The 18,929-nt window shown below is 47.1% G+C and overlaps 1 protein-coding gene across 1 annotated transcript in view; it reads left to right on the forward strand.

Annotated features, from left to right (window-relative positions):
• The window catches only part of FHAD1 (forkhead associated phosphopeptide binding domain 1), a 70,213-nt gene that overhangs the window by 18,653 nt on the left and 32,631 nt on the right, over positions 1-18,929 (forward strand). Inside the window, exons 7-15 of the mRNA XM_084822268.1 lie at positions 906-1,136; positions 1,754-1,877; positions 2,802-2,932; positions 11,853-11,918; positions 12,391-12,495; positions 15,657-15,764; positions 15,990-16,064; positions 17,331-17,483; positions 18,107-18,302. Of these exons, the coding sequence (XP_084678394.1) occupies positions 906-1,136; positions 1,754-1,877; positions 2,802-2,932; positions 11,853-11,918; positions 12,391-12,495; positions 15,657-15,764; positions 15,990-16,064; positions 17,331-17,483; positions 18,107-18,302 (1,189 nt within the window). The remainder of the gene's footprint in view (positions 1-905; positions 1,137-1,753; positions 1,878-2,801; positions 2,933-11,852; positions 11,919-12,390; positions 12,496-15,656; positions 15,765-15,989; positions 16,065-17,330; positions 17,484-18,106; positions 18,303-18,929) is intronic.

Below are 18,929 nucleotides of genomic sequence, written 5' to 3' on the forward strand. Positions count from 1 at the left end.
TCAGGAGTGCTGGAACAGGACCCTCAAAACTAGGGCCATCTGGGCAGTGTGGTTATTATTGCTAATACAGCATTACCTGCGTGCATGGCACTTTTGCAAAGCACAAGAGCACAGGTCCCTGCCCCAAGGAGTGTACAATCTAAATTGAACATAGAAGGGGAGGGAAATGGAGGAAGAATGTTTATTTCTTCTTGGTATATATACCCCATCCTTTCATAGGATGGCTCACAGGCAAGGATAAAAACAATTTTCAAATACATATAAGAAAACAATATCAACAATAAGACATATGGAAGCAGCATAAAACTCATTTGGCACAGATGAACAATCAGTTAAAAAGCTAAAACATTAGAAGGCCTGGGAAAATAAAAAGGTCTTTACCTGGCACTGAAATGATGTCAGAGTAGGTGCCAGGCTCCCCAGTCTCTGGCGAAAGCATCCCATAATCAGGATGCCATCACTGAAAAGGGCCTTTTTGCATTAGTCACCTGACACACCTCACCTGGCTGGAAAAGGGCCTCAGAAGAGGGTTTTCAGGTCCAAGCAGGAACATGTGAAGACAGATGATCTTTGAAGTACTCTGGTCCCAAGCTGTAGAGGACTTTCAAAGTCAAAAGCAGCTGCTTGAATTTGTATTTATTTCAGTTGCATGGTGCTTGAATATTGGCTTGATAAGAATTTTACTACATAGTGGGTTTGAGGGTTTAATTGGGGCATGGAAAAAATCTCATGCAAATGCCTGACTCATCTGGTGCAATGTATGTAAAATTAATAATAACTAGAAGAAGAGATCTAGCATTTTGTAGGAAATCCAGCATTCATTTTCTTGAGGAAAAGGGAAAAACAGAGGCCTGTGGGGAACAAATGGCATATTACGTCACAAGCAGCTGTATTTCTGTGCACAGGACGAGGTGATTTTGAAAATGGGAAATGAAATCAGTCGCCTCTCCTACTTTGAAAGTGAATGCCATCGCAAAGACATGGTGATAGCAAATCTTCAGAGTGAAATTGCAGCAATGACAGAGAAGATAACAGTAGCTCTTGCCAAGAAAGATGCTGAGTTTCATCAGAAGCTGATGGCTCTTGAACAAGACGTTGGTGCAAAGACAGAAGAGATTAAAGACCTGAGAGAGCAGGTATGGGGTTTCCTGGGTACTGATGAGGTCCTGAGGCTTAGAAACATAGGAAGCTGCTTTATACTGAATCAAACTATCGGCTAAGAGTTGTCTAGCTTGACTGGCAGTGTATTCCATGGGATCAGACGGGTCATTCCGAACCCTACCTGGAGATACTAGGAATTGAACCCAAGACCTTTTTTATGTAAGGCATGTGCCTTGCCTCTGAGCTTACAGCTCCTGATGATCATAGACAAACCATGTTTTGGCTGTCACATCCAAGACTCACATGCTTTCTCTTCCTCATCCCTTCTCCTCTGATTTCCTGAATTGTGGCATAGTTTTCCCAGCATGGATGTATCAGCAAACTGTAGTTTGCCATAACTTAGGAAGTTGAGGAGGGAAGTGGAGCATGTGGGCAGAGGAGAGAGCACATCTGCATTTGGCTGTTAAGCCTGAACCGGCTCTTTGCATGTTTTCACATGTGATGCTTGAAGTGGTTCTTGCGTCAGTCTTCTAATGCTTCTATAAAACCTGTCTAGCGTTTTGTACAAATGCAGTAGAAATGTGTCATGTAATCCAAATCAGTGTGAAGTAGCTGTGTTTATCTTTTGTTTCTACTATCATTTTTGTAATAGATTAACAATTTGCAGCAAAACACCAGTGAAGTCTTGTACCATTCCCTGTCTGAACGAGACCTACAAATTGCACACTGGAAGCAAGAGAATGAGACGTTAAAGAAGAATTATTCTCTTACAACAGGTATATTTTGTTTAAGCAGCAATGTCTTTTCAGGATGCTAAATTTATAGTGTTTTCCAAGTTGGATTATACTTCCATTGATCTGTTTTTATGCTTCCTGTCCTTCCTTTGGGAAGGTCAAAATGGCTTCTGAGGGGCTTCCAGGCAGGCCATCTCCCATCCAGGCTAAGTTCCAATGCTTAATAGTAAAAGAGCCAAGCAGTTGACCAGGTACTGGACCATTCCAGTGCCATCATTTAGCATATCATGGGAGGCACAGCATCTACATCTGCCACTCACCTCTCTGCCTTGGGCTGTGAACAGACTGCAGATTGCGGGAAGGGCTAAAGGACCATTCTACTCCCAGCGGTTGAGGGAGTGAGATTAGGCAAAACGGAATGGAAATAGCTGCAACAGCCTAATGTGTACTGGTAGAGGAGCAGGGATGCCACCCCAGAGCAATGCTGTGTTGCAGAGGATGCTTTGCTTTGTCAGTTCATTCAGATTCAGATTTTACTGTGTATAGCCAATGGCCATTACAATATAAACACAAGAAAACATATTTATAAAACATTGAACAATCAATCCAATAAAACACAAATAGGACCTTGGAAATACAAATAAAAGGTTTTAAGCCTGTGTTTGAAAAGCGAAACTCCCCTTAGCTTTTGTCACTGATGTGATTCATCGGAGAGGATGGACACTGCCCCAGTTCAGTTACTGCTTTCTTATTTTATGTAAACATCCCTAGAGATCCTTCTGGCAGAGCAGAAATCTAAATAAATGGATAGATCATAGCTCCCAAACAGACAGACTCTGAATCTTCTTTCACACCCATTTACAAAACCTTTTTTTCCCTTTGAGACATCATTGTGAAGATATTTTTCCCCCGTAGTTTGTTTTGGTTTTAAATGATGATCTATTTTTTTCTTATTTGTTCTCACAGGGCTGGTGACCAGTTTGCAAAGAGATGTTATATCGAAGGACCAGAGAATACAGCAGTTGAAAATGGATGCTGAGAAATTAAGGAGAGAGAGCAGGGAGAAGGACAACCAGCTTGCCCATGTATCTGCCCAGGTGAATAATTCATGTTTTTCAAGCACTGCTTGGACTCCGAAATGGGATGGGGTGCCCCCCTGCCACCACCCATCTTGTGGATTTGGGCCAACACTTCCACTCGCCCTCCATTCTGTTCTTCCCTTTTGAATAACTAAGCCATAGGAATATTGGACCGATGTTGATACAGTTGTCCACTTCTGGAACAGTGAGCCCTCAATTCAGGGCTGGTGCTGTCACTTACTATCCCTTGCTAGAGTTTTGCAAGGAATTGGCAGGCTACAGACACAGTGCTCCTGATTGGATCCTTTGTGGCACCAATAACCAGCTCCCGCCTACTTCCCAAACAAACAGGGTGTCACGGCCCAGGACCGAGAGCCCTCTGAGACTGAGGTTTGTGCTGGCAGTGACTCTGAGGAGAAGTCAAACCAGTTCCCAGACTTCCACCTTGGATCCCGCACCCTGCCCTCTTGGTCCCCAGGAGAAGGCACTGTCCTCTGACTCCCAAGGAGGGGGCCTCAGACTTGTCCAGTGAGCAGGGAGGCCCTGGGGAACATTCGTACAAGAAGCTAGTGTCTTGTCCCCCCAGAACCTCACCACCCAGAAGAAACCAATGAGTGCAGGAAAGGGCCCCTCTCCTTTAAAAATCCAGATGCAGCACCTGAGGAGGTTGAGCTCCTGGAAGGACTCTCCCGCCCATTGCTGTAAGCCAGTTCTGGGGTAAGTTGTTTTACAGACCTGCAGGATCGCTACCATTTTCTTGGATCCGAGTTCACAGTCTCTGAGTCAGCACCTGCAGTTCTATCCAGGGTCCTGACCCTGCTGTACTCTGGAACCACTTCTGCCACCCCTGTGTCCCCTCGCTTGAGCTGTCATCTTACAGGAATGGCAGAAATGGTTGTGGATCAGGACACCGGGTCCCTGCCGCCCTTGTCCCTGTTGCCCGCCACAAGTGTACCTCCTAGAGGTACAGGTGCTGGCCTTGCCAGCGCTGCAGTCACCCATCACGCCCTTCCCCTGGATGGGCTTACCGGATACAGCCGCCACGTTTCTACACTCACAACTCCCGGCTCGACATGACCTTGTGGGAGTTGCAGCATGGCAGCCAATCAGAGCTGAGCAGCTACCCGGCTCCCAGCAGTGCCCACACCACACAGGGTAAGGCCACCTGCGGGGAAATGTTGACTGGAAGCTGCCTGCACCCCACCACCGAGGGACTCACATTGTGGCAGGCTCCAGTGGCAAGGGTGGCAGGGACCCAGGCAAGATGGTGCCAGAACTGGTGGCGTAGGAGAACAGGGGGTACATGAGCCCTGGCAGCTGCCCCAGTGTAGCGAGAGCTGATACCTGACCTGTCAAATTCTTTGCATGCCCACCCCACCTCACCCCACCTCATGCTGCAGACCAACTGCCTACTTTTTATAAGAATTAATTCAAGTGCAACTTGCAAGTTAATCCAATTTTTTGGCTCCTTGATTAATAACAGTCCCACCCACTTGATTTTCAAAGAGTTTAAAAAATGCTTCTGGGGGGTGGGGGTCCATGACATCACACACCCCAGCCAACCAGCACAGTAGAAGATTGTATGCATGAATGTATGTATGTATGAGTGCTCAGCCTCTGTTTCAAAAGAAGTTTCTGTTTAAGAAGCACAAGCCCCAATTTCCCTTGGGCACAAAACTGTTTATATCGCACCTTCCTTCCCTGGAACTCAAGGTGGTTTACATGGGACTCCCGTCCAGGCAGTGATGCCCAGATCCAACCTCGCTTAGCTCCAGCAAGGGTTCTATAGCCTGTGCCTGCAGACTGCTGTAGTCCCAGCCCTAATTAGTTCTGTATGGTGCTTTGGTTTCCACCTGTAAGATTAATTCAGAGTAAATGTTTTTGATGAACCTGGCCCACACCTGCTTTCCTGAGATCAAAGCCCTTCCCAGTAAACAGATGTTTTGTTTTTAGGGTTGCTTCCTTCCCCCTGGGCACCAGCTCCCATACCTCCAGGTCTTCTGATGCCAGGAGGCACTGGTCCTGCCCTTGTGACCTGGCATGCTTGCCATCCCATCCACAGCGCACCTGCTCACTGCTTGGGGGCACAGTGTGGTCTGGATTGCGGGCTGCTCACTTTTTCTTACCAGCCTTTGCTCCTGTGCCTTTAAACAGGCTGGCTGTCACCAGTGGCATGCTGTTCTCCATGGTCGGAAGCCTTTGCTGTTTGGTGCAGATCAGGCAGCTGTTAAAGCCACAGGAGCAGACCAGGTTCCTTTTTATCTCATCGGCTGGTAACCTTATCTCAACGGCTTGGATTGATGGACATTTAATTGGCCCACCTTTTCAGACAGGCTGCTCTGGGAGGCTTACAGCAAATGGGTCAGCGAAATGCCAATCCCCCTTCCACCATAAAACACCTCCCTTAAAAAGAGTCTTGCAACTTTTGGATCCCTTGGTAAGGCTTGCTTGTTAAAAACAAGGAGGATCAGAAATGAGAACTTAACACTTACATATTAAGATGCTGCTTACAGCAAGGAGGATGGCTATCAGTGAATGGCAGCAGCAAACCCTTCTTTCAATTGAGGAATAATAACAAAAATTACAGCAGAGGGCACATAGGTTTAAGATGGGAGTGGGGAATCGTTTTTCCAGCATGGGATGAAATGCCCGCGTATTCAGGTATATCGGCAAGAAATACTGTTGACAATTATAGGTGTTGCAATCCCTATAGTTCCATTGACTTTGATTTTAGCATATTTTAAAGAGCTTCTTTTCATGCTGTGAGGTAGAATTAATTTCCCCCTTGATAATGGAAACTAGAGTTTTGGTAGCACAGTACTGAAGAAAAAGAAGATTCCATCTAAATGGCATTGGGAAGAAAAATGCTGGTCAGTTATAAGGTGCCATGAAATTAATATATAGGCTGTAATTTAGAGAAGGGAAAATTAAACCTAGTGAGGGTGTCAAGATAATTTAAAGTATTGGGAGAAAAAAACATAATTTAAGAATTGGCCGGATTTAATGGATTAGGAAGAAATTTATTTTAATTAGTCTTGGTTTCTTTAATAAGTAGGATTTAACGATTAATGAATAATGGTTTGGATGGATATTTATTAAGTAAAATCTTTATGCAGTACTGGGTCCTGTGATACTATTTTAATAAAGTATGTGCACTTCTAATATAATTATATGGAGTATTTTGGACTTCCAAAATGTAGCTTCTTTTTCTCTTTATCTTAAAGTTAAAAAGGGGGTGGGACTTGAGGTGGAACTATAATAAAAAAAACTTGCTTAGAAAATCAGTATTTATTTCTTAGATATCAGAACAATAAAAAAATCATTTTGAAAATGTGAGGCAAGAATTATTCAGGGTGCAATCCTATGCATGTATAGACAGAAAAAAATCCCACACCTCCCAGCATATTGGCTAGGGCATGCTGGAAGTTGTAAGACTTTTCTGTCTAAACATGCATAGGATCATGCCTTAAATGTTATGTAGACTGGCAGTGCAATCCTATGTGTTTCTACTCAGAAGTAAGTCCTATTGAGTTCAGTGGGATTTATTCACAGGTAAATTGGTATGGGATTGCTGCAATCCAATACAACATCCTTCCCAAATTTGGTGCCCTCTGGATGTGTTGGACTACAGCTACTATAACTCACAGCACCCCTAGCTTGCATGGCCATTATTCATGTGGCCTGAGGACGATGGGAGCTGTCGTGCAGCAGACATGTAGAGTAGAGTAGACACATATAGGATTGCATTATTAATCACCAGTTAACACTCCTTCGCACAATCCTGTACTTATCTACTCAGAAATAAGTCCTACTGAATTCTGTAGGCTTACTCCCCCTGGATATAAGATTGCAGCCTGATTTCAACTGCTTTTCTTAGGTATTTGTTTTTCTTTTACTATGGTCTTTCTCTTTGTAATCAGCCACCACAATGTTAGGCCTTCTTCCCTGTCGCCTCCTGCCTCATCCCAGAAGATGAGGGCACCCAGTCTCTAAAGAAGACCGCAGTCAAGTGTATGGGCAGGTTTATCTATTTATTTATTTACAATATTTATATACCGCTCCACATCAAAGATTTTGGAGCTGTGAACAACAAGATAAAAGAATAAAACCCCATAATTAAAACAAAACATTTTAAAAGAACAGATTCTGAACTTAATAAACAGCGGCTGGTCATTCGGAGAAGGCCTCTCGAAATAACAATGTCTTCAGAAGGTGCCGAAAGCAACACAGTGTTGGCACCTGCCTGACCTCCAAAGGCAGGGAATTCCAGAGGAAGGGGGCCACCACGCTGAAGGCTCTTTTCCTGGTGGACTCCAACTGGGCCATGGGTCCATGTGGAACCACCAGGAGGAAGCCCTTCGATGACCTCAGTGACCGAGCAGGTTGGTAAGGGAGAAGGCACTCTCTCAGGTATCCTGTTCCCAAGTTGTTTAGGGCTTCGAACACTAGGTCCAATACCTTAAACTTGGCCCGGTAGTAAATAGGCAGCCAGTACAGTTCCCTCAGCAAAGGATTTGAATGCTGAACAGGGGTAGCTCCTGACAACAGCTGAGCTGCTGCATTCTGCACTAGCTCCAGCTTCCGGACCAGCCTCAAGAGCAGCCCCACATAGAGTGCATTGCAGTAATCCAGTCTTGAGGTTACTAATGCCTGTACCACTGTGGCCAAGCTGCCCCTGTCCAGGAGAGGCCGTAGCTGGCGAACTGACTGAAGCTGGTAAAAGGCACTCTGAGCCGCAGCGGCCACTTGGACCTCCAGTGACAATGACATCTAGGAGTACCCTCAAACTACAAAACTGAACTTTCAGAGGGAGTGTGACCCCATGCAGAATAGACAATGTGCCTATCTCTCAGACTGGGGAACCACTCACCCACAGGGCTTCCATCTTGCCAAGATTCAGCTTCAGTTTATTGGCCCTTATAAAGCCAATTACTGAGCTTAGACACTGATCTAGGACTTGCAGAGCCTCTCCTGATTCAGATGTCACAGGGAGATAGAGCTGCATGTCGTCAGCATACTGATGGCATTTAGCTCCAAATCCCCTAAGGACCGCTCCCAGCAGCTTCATATAGATGTTAAACAACATTGGGAACAAGATGGTGCCCTGCGGCACCCCATAGCTCAATTGCCAAGGGGCCGAGGAATAGTCACCCAATGTTACTGTCTCAAATAGGCCCCTTAGGTAGGACTAGAATGACTGTAACACAGTGCCTCTGATACCCACCCCACGGAGCCAATCCAGGAGGATCCCATGGTCGATGGTATCAAAAGCCGATGAGAGATGGAGCAGAATTAACAGGGTTGCACTCCCCCTGTCCCTCTCTCGATAAAGGTCATCCATCAGGGCGACCAAGGCTGATTCCATCCCATAACCAGATTGAAACCCAGACTTGAATGGATCTAGATAATCAGTATCCTCCAAGAGTGCCTGCAGTTGCACTGCCACGGCCCTCTCAAGTACCTTCCCTAGGAAAGGGGTATTTGCGACTGGGCGGTAGTTGTTTGATACCATTGGGTCCTGAGTGGGCTTCTTCAGGAGTAGCCGCACTACTGCCTCCTTAAGGACAGAAGGGACCACCCCTTCCCTTGGGGAAGCATTTATCACTCCCTGAACCCACCCAGTCATGCCTCCTTGGCTAGCTTTCATTAGCCAAGAGGGGCAGGGATTGAGAGGGCACCTGGCTGGTCACATTCCTGCAAGCACCTTGCCCACATCATCAGGTCGCAGGAACTGAAACTGATCCCACAGAATCGGGCACATGGTGGCATCAGTCACCTCAACTGGAATTGTGATAACAACAACATCAAGTTCGCTGTGGAGACAAGGGATTTTGTCCTCAAAGTACGATGCAAAAAGGTCACAGCGGGTCCTTGATGGGGCCAGGGCCCCATTTGCTGGGGAGGGTGTTAACAGCCCCTGGACCACCTGGAAGAGTTCAGATGGACAGCTCCTCAAGGACGCAATGGAGGCAGCAAAATATGCCTGCCTTGCTTCCCGCACCGCCACACAGTAGGCACGATTATGTGCTCTAGAGCATGCTCGGTCATCTTCGCTTCGAGTCTTACGCCGTTTGCCCCCTAGCCGACATCCAGCCTGTTTCATTGACCACAGCTCCCCAGTATACCAAGGAGCGGAGCGGGCTCTACAGCACTGGAGAGGGCACTCAAGTGCAATCAAGTCGATGGCCCTCCTCATCTCACTGTTCCACGGTGAGGCTAGGGCCTAGGCTGGATCACCAGCTCTCTCCACTGGATAATCCCCAAGAGCATTCAGAAATCCATTGGATTCCATCAGTCTCCTGGAGCAGACCCTCCAAATAGGTCCCCCACCCCCACAGGAGGGAAGTAACATTGTGAGTTCAAATCTCACCAGGAAATGGTCTTACCATGACAATGGAGTTACTTGGATGACCCCCCGCCCCAATCTTCAGACCACTCCACTCACAACTTGGAGCAAAAACCAAATCAAGGGTATGCCCTGCTTCATGTTTTGTGCCGATGACAAACTGAGACAGCCCCATGGTTGTCATGGAGGCCATGAAGTCCTGAGCTGGAGCTCTGGAGACCGCCTCAGCATGGAAGTTGAAGTCACCCAGAACCACCGTCCTGGGTTCCTCCAGCATCACGCTCAAGCCTGCCTCTGCCAGCTCAGTCAGGGAGGATGCTGGGCAGTAGGGTGGATGGTACACCAGCAACATCCCCAATATGTCTCTATGTGTCAGGAGCGCCCTGGCGGCCTCTTTCAGTAGACTCCAGTAGCCAACTCAAGACACAGGCCAAAGGTTTCTTTTCAAGGCTTTAATCCTTTTACAACTTAATGACTCTTTCAGATGCTAATCACCAGCGACTAAGCAAGGAACAGCAGAGTGGCCTATGCTCTGAGTAGGCAGTTGATCCCCGTTTGAAGGAGAGTCACTTGAAGACCCTGAACATATGGGCTAGGGAGAGATCCTCCCTCTTTCCCTTGGGTCCACAGGAGGCGGCCATTGCTTGCGCGCCAAACGGGCGCTACGCCTCCTTTCCGTGCCCTCCATTGGTCATCGCTCTCTGTGTCGAGCGTCTAGCAAGCCCCCCTCTCGCACTCTCTCACTGCCCAGGTCACTATCTATCTCAGGAATGCCGGCAGGAGGAATCTCTGCCAGCTGCTGTGCCTGTGAGGGATGAGCTGGCTCCTCTCCCACGGATTGTTGATCCTCCTCGGAATCAGAACTCCTCTGGGGTTCCATCGGCTCAGTTTCCATCCTGACACTACGGCCCAACAGCAGGTGCAGCCCCTCAAGGCCTGAAGGGGTTGCACTCCAGCCAAGGTGGAGTGGTTTCCTGGTGATGGAGATGGAGGTTCTATAAACCACAGCGACTCCACACACACAGCCCTCCAACCTGTGTTGGTGCCGTACTGAGTACCCAGGTGGGCAGAGCTGAGTCAGGTCAACCCCACCCCGCTCATCCAGCTCTCGGTAATACACGCCAGGTCGGCCTTCTCATCCATGGTTAAATCATGGATGAGTGCAGGCTTATTGTGGACCAACCTAGTATTAAATAGCAGCACCGCAAGACAGGAGGGCCCAGTGGATGAGCTACCAGGCACTTGAGAGCTAGAGGAAGTGGGGAGAAGGGGAACAGTGTGTAGACATCTGTGGGCCATTCCACTTTGATGTCCCGACCCCCTCCTCCTGCCATATCTCCTTCTGCCCCAAGTCACTGGAATAGTGGTACCCCCTCCATGGGTCCCTGTATCAGAGTTTCCCAAGCTCATCCTTACCGCACCAGAACTACCCACACACTCTCAGCACCCACCCACCATTCAAACGTACCCGCAACCATCTCATCCAATGGACTCATCCAGCAGTCACTCCCAACCAAACAAGCACAATCACAATTTGTAGCTTGCTACAACAAGCCACTGGTCACAACTATGATATCAGGCTTGCCAACCAACCAAGCAATGTGCAGAACAAGAAGGTGTTTGTTTCCCAGCCATGCAACCTACTTCCATTAGTGCATGCTCATACCATCTCTCACCTGGAGTGGGCAAACGGTTCTCCCCCCTGGCTTTCACCCAGGGGAGGCCCCGCTTCTAACTACCACAGGCTCCCACCCTGGGCAGAAGAAGCAACTCTAGGTGCAAGTGGATGCAGGCAGACTTTCAGGTAACCAGGTCCCAGGCTGTGGCGGGGGTGCTTTACAGACAAACACCAGTATTTGAACTGAAGGGACCCATAACCAGTGCAACTGTGGGCATGCTGTTTAAATAGATTGTTCTGAATCCTTTTGAAAATGCCACCTCGATTTAAGTGGCATAGAAAATGGCTTCTCCTGAATGATGGAGCCTTTCCCCAAGGCAGGCAGGCAGCCTTCCACTGGTGAGTAACTGACATCTTTAGTCTGTCCTGTTACGGCTGTGCAATAAAGTGGTCATTTCCGTCTCCCTCCCCCCCCCCCCCCAACTTTGATGTGAGGCTGTTGCAGAATTCTTGAATATATAGGAGCCTGAAACTGGTTGAGGTTGCCTGTGTTTAGGCTGGATGTTCCTTTTCTTTTAAAAAAAATTTAGGATGTTTAAAAACCACTGTTCCCTTTTTTGTGTGTGCAGTTAGGGCCTTGTCATTACATCTTCAGAATGGCAATAAGACACCATTGTGTGTTCCGCTAGCACCACGAAGAATACAATTCCGGCTGAACATCAGGAAAAACTTCCTGACTATTAGAGCAGTACAGCAATGGAACCAATTACCTAGGGAGGTGGTGGCCTCTCCCACACCGGAGGCATTCAGGACGAGGCTGGACAGCCATCTGTCAGGGATGCTTTGACTTGGATTCCTGCATTGATCAGGGGGTTGGACGCGATGGTCTTATAGGCCCCTTCCAACCCTGCTATTCTATGATTCTATGACCTTTTGTGCTTGATCATGTTTTCCTTCATTGCTGTTTGTTGCAGTGTTCTAGAATTAAAGAGGAAACGAAGCGCGAACTCAGAGAGAGAGAAGTAAATGCATATCAGAATGTGAGTTAGCCCTCAGTTAACTCGGATATTAGCAAATGCAAGCTGCAGGTTTTGAATGAGAGAAGGATTTACTAGCAGTTTAACCTTGAATTAATTTGAATAATAAATATAACAAGTGGGGCCTGCAACACAAAAGTTGCAGCATATCCTCTCCTCCTCCCTTTTGTTTCTTAGTGGCCTAGTTTTGGCCACCACCCTGTCGGCATCTGAGTTTGCAGTTAGAAAGAGCAATTCAAGATTGGATATAATTTCAGTGTTGCTGAAATAGAAATCGGATCTTGAAAGCAACTAACTGCGTGACTGTTAGAAACATTAGATCTGTAGAATAGTGTTGGAATAAGGTAGAAATTGTGACTGTTGCCCCTGACCCAGAGGAGCTCTGCATGCATTTCTCACATACTAACCTAATCCCTGGAGGAAGGGCTGCCGTGATTTACTTCAGCTGATCCTGCTTTCCTGGGTGCCTTTGCAGCAAATCGCCGAGCTGGAGAACCAAGTGAAGAGATCTGAAGAAGAAATAAAGAAGTACCGTGCAGAGCAGGAAACCTTAACCAATAGGCTTGTTGAAAAAACAAAGGTAAGTGTCCATTTTCTTCCATATCATTCATGCTGTCACTCTGGGCCATGGGTGGGCAACCCTTTGAGTTCGGGGGCCATATCGGACCCTGCAAAACCCATCGAGGGCTACATGAGCAGGTGGGGCTAGTGGTGCGTGAGGTGGCAGTGGGTGGGCCCAGATACATGTACACACACATTCCTCTCTCTCTCTCGCATGCACTCACATCCTCTCCCTCCATTTATTCTCTCCCCACCCACCCTACCCCCCAGTATTCCTGATCAAGATTGCTGCTTCCCTGCTGCTATTATCAGCGAGGAAACAGCGATCTCTGCATCAGGATCTCTGAAATGGGAGCAGGGGAGGTAAAAGCCTCTTCTCCCCCTCTCCCAGTAATCCCAATCAAGATCACTGTTTCCTCGCTGCTATTATTTATTTTTATTTATTTATTACATTTATATCCTGCCTTTTTTCCTCCAAGGAACTCAAGATGGCGTACATTATCCTCCTCCTCTCCATTTTATCCTCACAACAACAACCCTGTGAGGTGGGTTGGGCTGAGAGTCTGCGACTGGACCAAAGTCATCCAGTGAGCTTCCCTGGCCGAGTGGGGACTAGAACCCGGATCTCCCGACTCCCAGTCCAGCACTCTTGCCACTACACCATACCGGCTCTCGTGTGCTGTTATTAAATAAATAAAGCTGCTATTAGCTTTAACCTTGCCCCCCACCCCAACCCCGGTGATCCTGATTGTTGTTTCCTTGGTGCTTTCAGCAGCAAGAAAAGAGCAATCTTGATCAGAATCGCTTTAACTTCACCTGCGCCCCCCCCCCCCAGCAATCCTACACAAGATGGCTGTTTCCCCCCTGCTAATGGCATGTAGAGACGTTTATTTTATTCATTTATTTATTTAATTTCTATACTGCCCAATAGCTGAAGCTCTCTGGGCGGTTCACAAAAACAAATGTAATAAAATAAATGAGGTCTGTAACCTATAATTGATTAAAGTTAGAGTAAAAGCTATTAAGCTACAAAAGGTGCCCCTAGCTAATCAGGGAGCAGATTTTTTTAAAATGATATTTTTAATACAAGTACTTCTAAAAATTGCAGATGGCAATTCTCCACGTTCGCGATGGAAGGGCTGATGTCCATGTAAAGCCAGGTTTTCATTGCTTTCCTCACTTTCCGTGAGCGGTGCAGAATGAGGCATTAGGTCACTTTAAAATGTTGCAGTGTATTCTCTTAACAAGCATTTCAGCCAGCCAGTGCCCAGCCTTCCCAGCATGCCGAATTCATGTTTTGTTTAATTACTGTATTTAAAGCATTTTTATCTTGTTCTTCGGCCAAAATGGCTTCCACAGCAGCTTACATAAATCAGATCAGAAAAAGACAAGGCAGTTCCTTCTGAATTGTGGTGTAACTACAAGAATTTCTAAAAGCGAGTGAGGAACTGAACTATATACACTTCTTTTCAGCTCTCTTTTTTTTAGTCTGTTCATATCATTTTCTTCCTCTCTGTCACTTTTGGGCAAACACCACTGAAAAACACTGCAAGAAAGGTCATCTTGATGTGATCATACATACGATTGCATCAAGATTCCTTTGGGGTAGTCTTTTATTGATGTGTACACATACTCCTTTGCACTGATAAAACACTACACAAAAGGAATCTTGTGACTGTATTGTGCGAGTTTGCTTTTGGGGGCAGTGTTTTACCAATTGCACGTGTGCATCAGTAAGGTAGAAAATGGGGGAAAGATGGAGACTAACTGAAGGAACTGAACACTGTGGTCGGCCATGCTGTGCAGTGCTCTGTAAAAAAATTCAGAAATAAAAGAACAGTCCAGTGGAGGATTCCTAAGGCATCATTTCCACTTAGGGAACAGTTTAGAGCTCCATCATCCAGGGTACGTTTTAGAAGCATCCCTAATCTGTAATATAAAGAAGGGGGGCGCATTATTGGCAGTCCCCATAAGAACAAGATGAACTTTTCAGGAGATGGCCTCCAAAGCAATGGTTTGGGGTCAGGCTGGCCTCTGCAGTTTAAGCGAAGAACGCTGTTCCATATGCAGGTTCTAGGGCTGTGTCTTTGCACTGAAAACAGGCCCCGGGGCTGTGCAGTGAAGTCCTTGCAGTTTATCAAAGCCAATGCGCCACCAGAATTGGACTTTCTGCACTCATCCTATTGTCTGGCTCACCACCAGATGGCAAAAGAGTCAGAAATGAATGGACACTCAGTCAGAGCGTGATTGCATCCGGCGGAGCGCTGGCCAGCCCAGAAAGACACATACCAGCCCCAGGAATGCAGTGAGAGTTAGAGCGATCAGAAAAGGAGTTGACTACTGAGGAAAGGGGAAGGATCTACATACATTATGGTGGGGCTGCTTGTTTCTAGATTGGCCCATAAAGCCTTCCATGTCCCTTGATTTCATGCCCCCAAAGGCTGAGCTACTGAAAAAAAAGAGAGAATATCTCTTTATTCTTTAACAGGCCTGATGTTATGCCTGGAAATGGGGACTGGAGATTTCACCAGGCATTCTTCCTCCACATGCTTTTGGGGCCTCTCCTCTCAACGGGTGCCCCCCCCCCCCAGCATCCTGCAAGCTACATTTTAATTTATTGCCGTTTTATCCCAGCCATCCCAGAAGCTCAGGGTAGCAGGCATGGTCTTCCCTAGTTTTATCCTCACTACACCCCTGCGAGCTAGAGCAGGCGGACAGTGCTTGGTCACCCAGTGAGCTTCATGACTGGGTTGGGATTTGAACCTGGATCTCCCCAGTCTGAACCCAACGCTAGTCACTGCACCGCACCGTGCTAGTAGCCGGACTGCTTAACTGCCCCGTGGCCATTTAAATTTCCCACAATGCCCCTGATGCTTCAAGGCTCTGTGGGGAATTAAAATGATGACCCTCCCAGAGGGCCAGTTCAAGTGGTGCTGCGATAAGGTAACACTGTCAGTGGGCCCACTTGATGGAGGAGGAGGTCCCCCAGGGCGCAAGGGTCTCTCAGCTCTGAAGACGGCCTTAGCCCTACGTATATTTAAGAGCGGCGTGTCCCTGTACCAAATGCTAAATCCAGCCCATAATGGCATATGCTCAGGACCGTTCCTGCGACACGGAGTGAGAATCACTTGCACCTTATTTCTGTATGTTCCTGCTATTCCCAGTCTTTCCTTGTTTTAGGCTGAAGGGGACCTGGCGAAAGAGTGCGAGAAGAGATCCCAGCAGTTACAAGAAATGGGGCGCAGGGAGCGACTCATGAAGTCGGACACGGAGCTAGCGGCAACTCAGGTAGGAGCCGCTGGAATGGCCATTAGTTTATGAGCTATGTTGCAAGGGAGGGAGGTAAAGCTCACTGTACATTGCATCTATAGCTTGCACTGCCCCCCCCCCCCATGCATCCATGTGTCTTTCGTCTGCTGGGAGGAATGTGTCTTTCCAACCCACTGTTATCGAATGTAAGGACTGGGGTCCCTACTGTCAATTAAGATTCATTTTTCGCTTTTCTCCTGTTAGGTGCAGCGCTTTCGAAACCAAGTGATCGAAACTCTCTTTTCTCAGCTTCTAGAGAAATCAGTAACAGATCAGCAGGTACAATGTTTGCCTTTTTAGGGTTGGTGCCTTTTAAGCGAGGGAGATGAATACTGTGTCGTGGGCCACACCGCTCCTTTAGTTGGTTCCTCTCTTTGAGTCAGTTCGTGGCCATGGCCACTAACAGTGACTGCTAATCAGTGGGTGATGGAGGCAGATCACGGGCTGTTGGGATGGTCACAGCCACTGACAAGAGGGTGCGGGGAGGTGGGAGGAGGTTTTGTGCCACCAGTCTATCCAGCCTGAGTGTGGGGTTCGTGGGAGAAGAGACCTGGAAAGGGAGCAGTTTGGAATTTGGCCGGAGAAAGGAAAAGCGACTCTGTTGCTGCTTAGAATTAGCACTGCCACCTGTCTGTCAGCTTGCTTCTCCACCTCTTTTTTATAGAATCATAGAATAGTAGGGTTGGAAGGGGCCCATAAGACCATCAAGTCCAACCCCCTGCTCAGTGCAGGAATCCAAGTCAGAGCATCAAAGCATTTTGTAATATCTGGCTACTTTTTTGGAAGTAGCCAGATATTACAAGAACATTTCAAGTCCTGAGTCTTGGGCTGTAGGGCCCACCTCTGTAGCCCACCCTCCTTCACTTCCTTCCAGTGGTGTAGCGGTTAGTGTCAGACTAGGACTGCGGAGACCCAGGTTCAAAATCCTCACTCAGCCACAAAGCTCACCGGATAACCTTGGACCTGTCAGTATCTCTCAGCCTAACCTACATCACAGGGTTGTTGTGAAGGTAAAACAGAGGGCAAGGGAGCAACATCCTGAGCTGCGTGGAAGATGGATGAGATTGTAACAGAACAAGTTCAGCTCACGAAATAAAAACTCTTTGGCTTTAATGAGCCTTCTCATTTCGTCTGTAACATCTAAAATCGGGGCGAAGTCTGTAGCTCAGTGGTGGAGCAGCGCGGAACTAGAAGGAGCAATGGTTTGATTCCATATAAGTGAGCATCATCAAGGGTGCAATCCTGTGCATGTCGAGACAGAAAAGAAGCCCTACACCTCCCAGCATGGCTGTACACTCATACCGCTGTACGGGGTGGAGGTGTATTGTGGGATTTCAGCAGATTCCAGGGTTCTTGCACGAAGAAAAAGGGGTGACAGATGTAATATTTTACATGTAATAATTAATATTTTAATATTTAATGTGGAAATAACTTGGCCATTTATTTCTGTCAGAAGCTTCAGCTGGGAAGCAAGACATAAACCCTGCCGATAAACAAACAAAGTAATGGCTGTTTCTTTCTTCTTTCTTAAACCACATACGTCAGATTGTTGAGAAGGTAAAACAAATGCAGGCGTCCAATGAGGAGTATTGTCGGAGGGAGGCATTGCTGAGAGGGGAAATACGCACCAAGGACTCTGAAATGGAGGACATATCTGGAAATGTTGAGCTGTTGAAGAAATCACTGGATGGATTTCAGGTACCACATTTACATGTATTTTGTAAATAAAAATTTAAGCCTGCGTTTCGAGGAGATTTTTGCACTCTGCACTTAATTTGTTTAAATTATTTTTTATTGTAAATTTCAACAAAACAGATCATAAGATAATCTGAAGATTAATTAACTTTTAGCTGAATCCTATCCATTTGTCTGACAGACAGAGCATTGTATTCTACAGTTCTGTCTGGCAGACATGCAGAAAATGGGGCCACAGGTCATCTAAATAAGTCCAGAAGGCTCAGATGTCTTCGGAGGCCATCCATCAGTGTGCCCTTGCTGTTAACCAATTCCTCAAGCTTCTCCATGGGAATTGCTTTTTCTTGATTTGGGCTGGGTCATTTATCTGGAGCATTGAGTTGGGACTTGGGGGCACAGCCAAAGATGGGTGCTTTTTTCAGAATTCCTTTCTGTAATAAGAAGACACGAAGGATGTTGAAACAAGTGCACAAAATGATTTATTGCTGGGTTGACTGGCTGTTGTAAAAACAACCTAGAATATTGTGCGGGGAAAATGTTTTTGCAGCTGCATCGAGATAATGAATGACCCATGCCAGTCATATATGTTTGGAGGGTTTTGGTCCTTTTCCTTATTTCTTTGTCAGGATTTCTTGAAAACTTCCTACTGCAGCAACAGCTTGAGGAAAGAGATCTGTAGTCTTCAAAATCTGTGCCTGAGCCCTCCTGCCTCGGGGGTCCAGGCCTCGGTGGTCAAAGTCCTCTGCAGTTTGCTGAGCTGGGTGGACGCAGTGGAATGTCTCCTTCAGGATGTGGGGCTTGATGTATCCAGCTGTGAAAAAGGTTCCCATAACCTTTTATTCATTCATCGTGCTGCCTGACCTTTGGAGCCCATTGCAACCACAGTTACTCTGCCCTTGACTGAAGTACCCCAGGGAAATGTGAGAGCATTCTTTTTGTTCTTGGAATGCTCTCCCAGGAAGGTGGCCACAGGACGATACCTAGGGCAGTGCTGCACTGTTCCTGCCCTGAACTCTAGCAGCCATTTGGCTCTTAAGAACATAAGGAGAGCCCTGCTGGATTAGAGCAGATCAAGGGTCTATCTAGTCCAGCATCCTGTTTCCCACAGTGACCAGTCTGACGCTTCTAGGAAACTCCCAAACAGGACGTGAAGGGGACAGCCCACCCCTGCTGTCTGGTACCCCACTCCCATACAACTGGAACATGGAAATATATTGAATACTTAGAATCATAGAATAGTAGGGTTGGAAGGGGCCTACAAGACCATCGACTCCAACCCCCTGCTCAGTGCAGGAATCCAAGTCAGAGCATCCCTGACAGATGGCTGTCCAGCCTCGTCTTGAATGCCTCCAGTGTGGGAGAGCCCCCCACCTCCCCAGGTAATGGGTTCCATTGTCATATTGCTCTAACAGTCAGGAAGTTTTTCTCATGGCTGACCGTTGTACCTCT

This window comes from Heloderma suspectum, chromosome 15 (genome assembly GCF_057233095.1).
Source record: "Heloderma suspectum isolate Gila_16-S chromosome 15, 16-S_ref, whole genome shotgun sequence".
Taxonomy (NCBI): Eukaryota; Metazoa; Chordata; class Lepidosauria; order Squamata; family Helodermatidae; genus Heloderma; species Heloderma suspectum.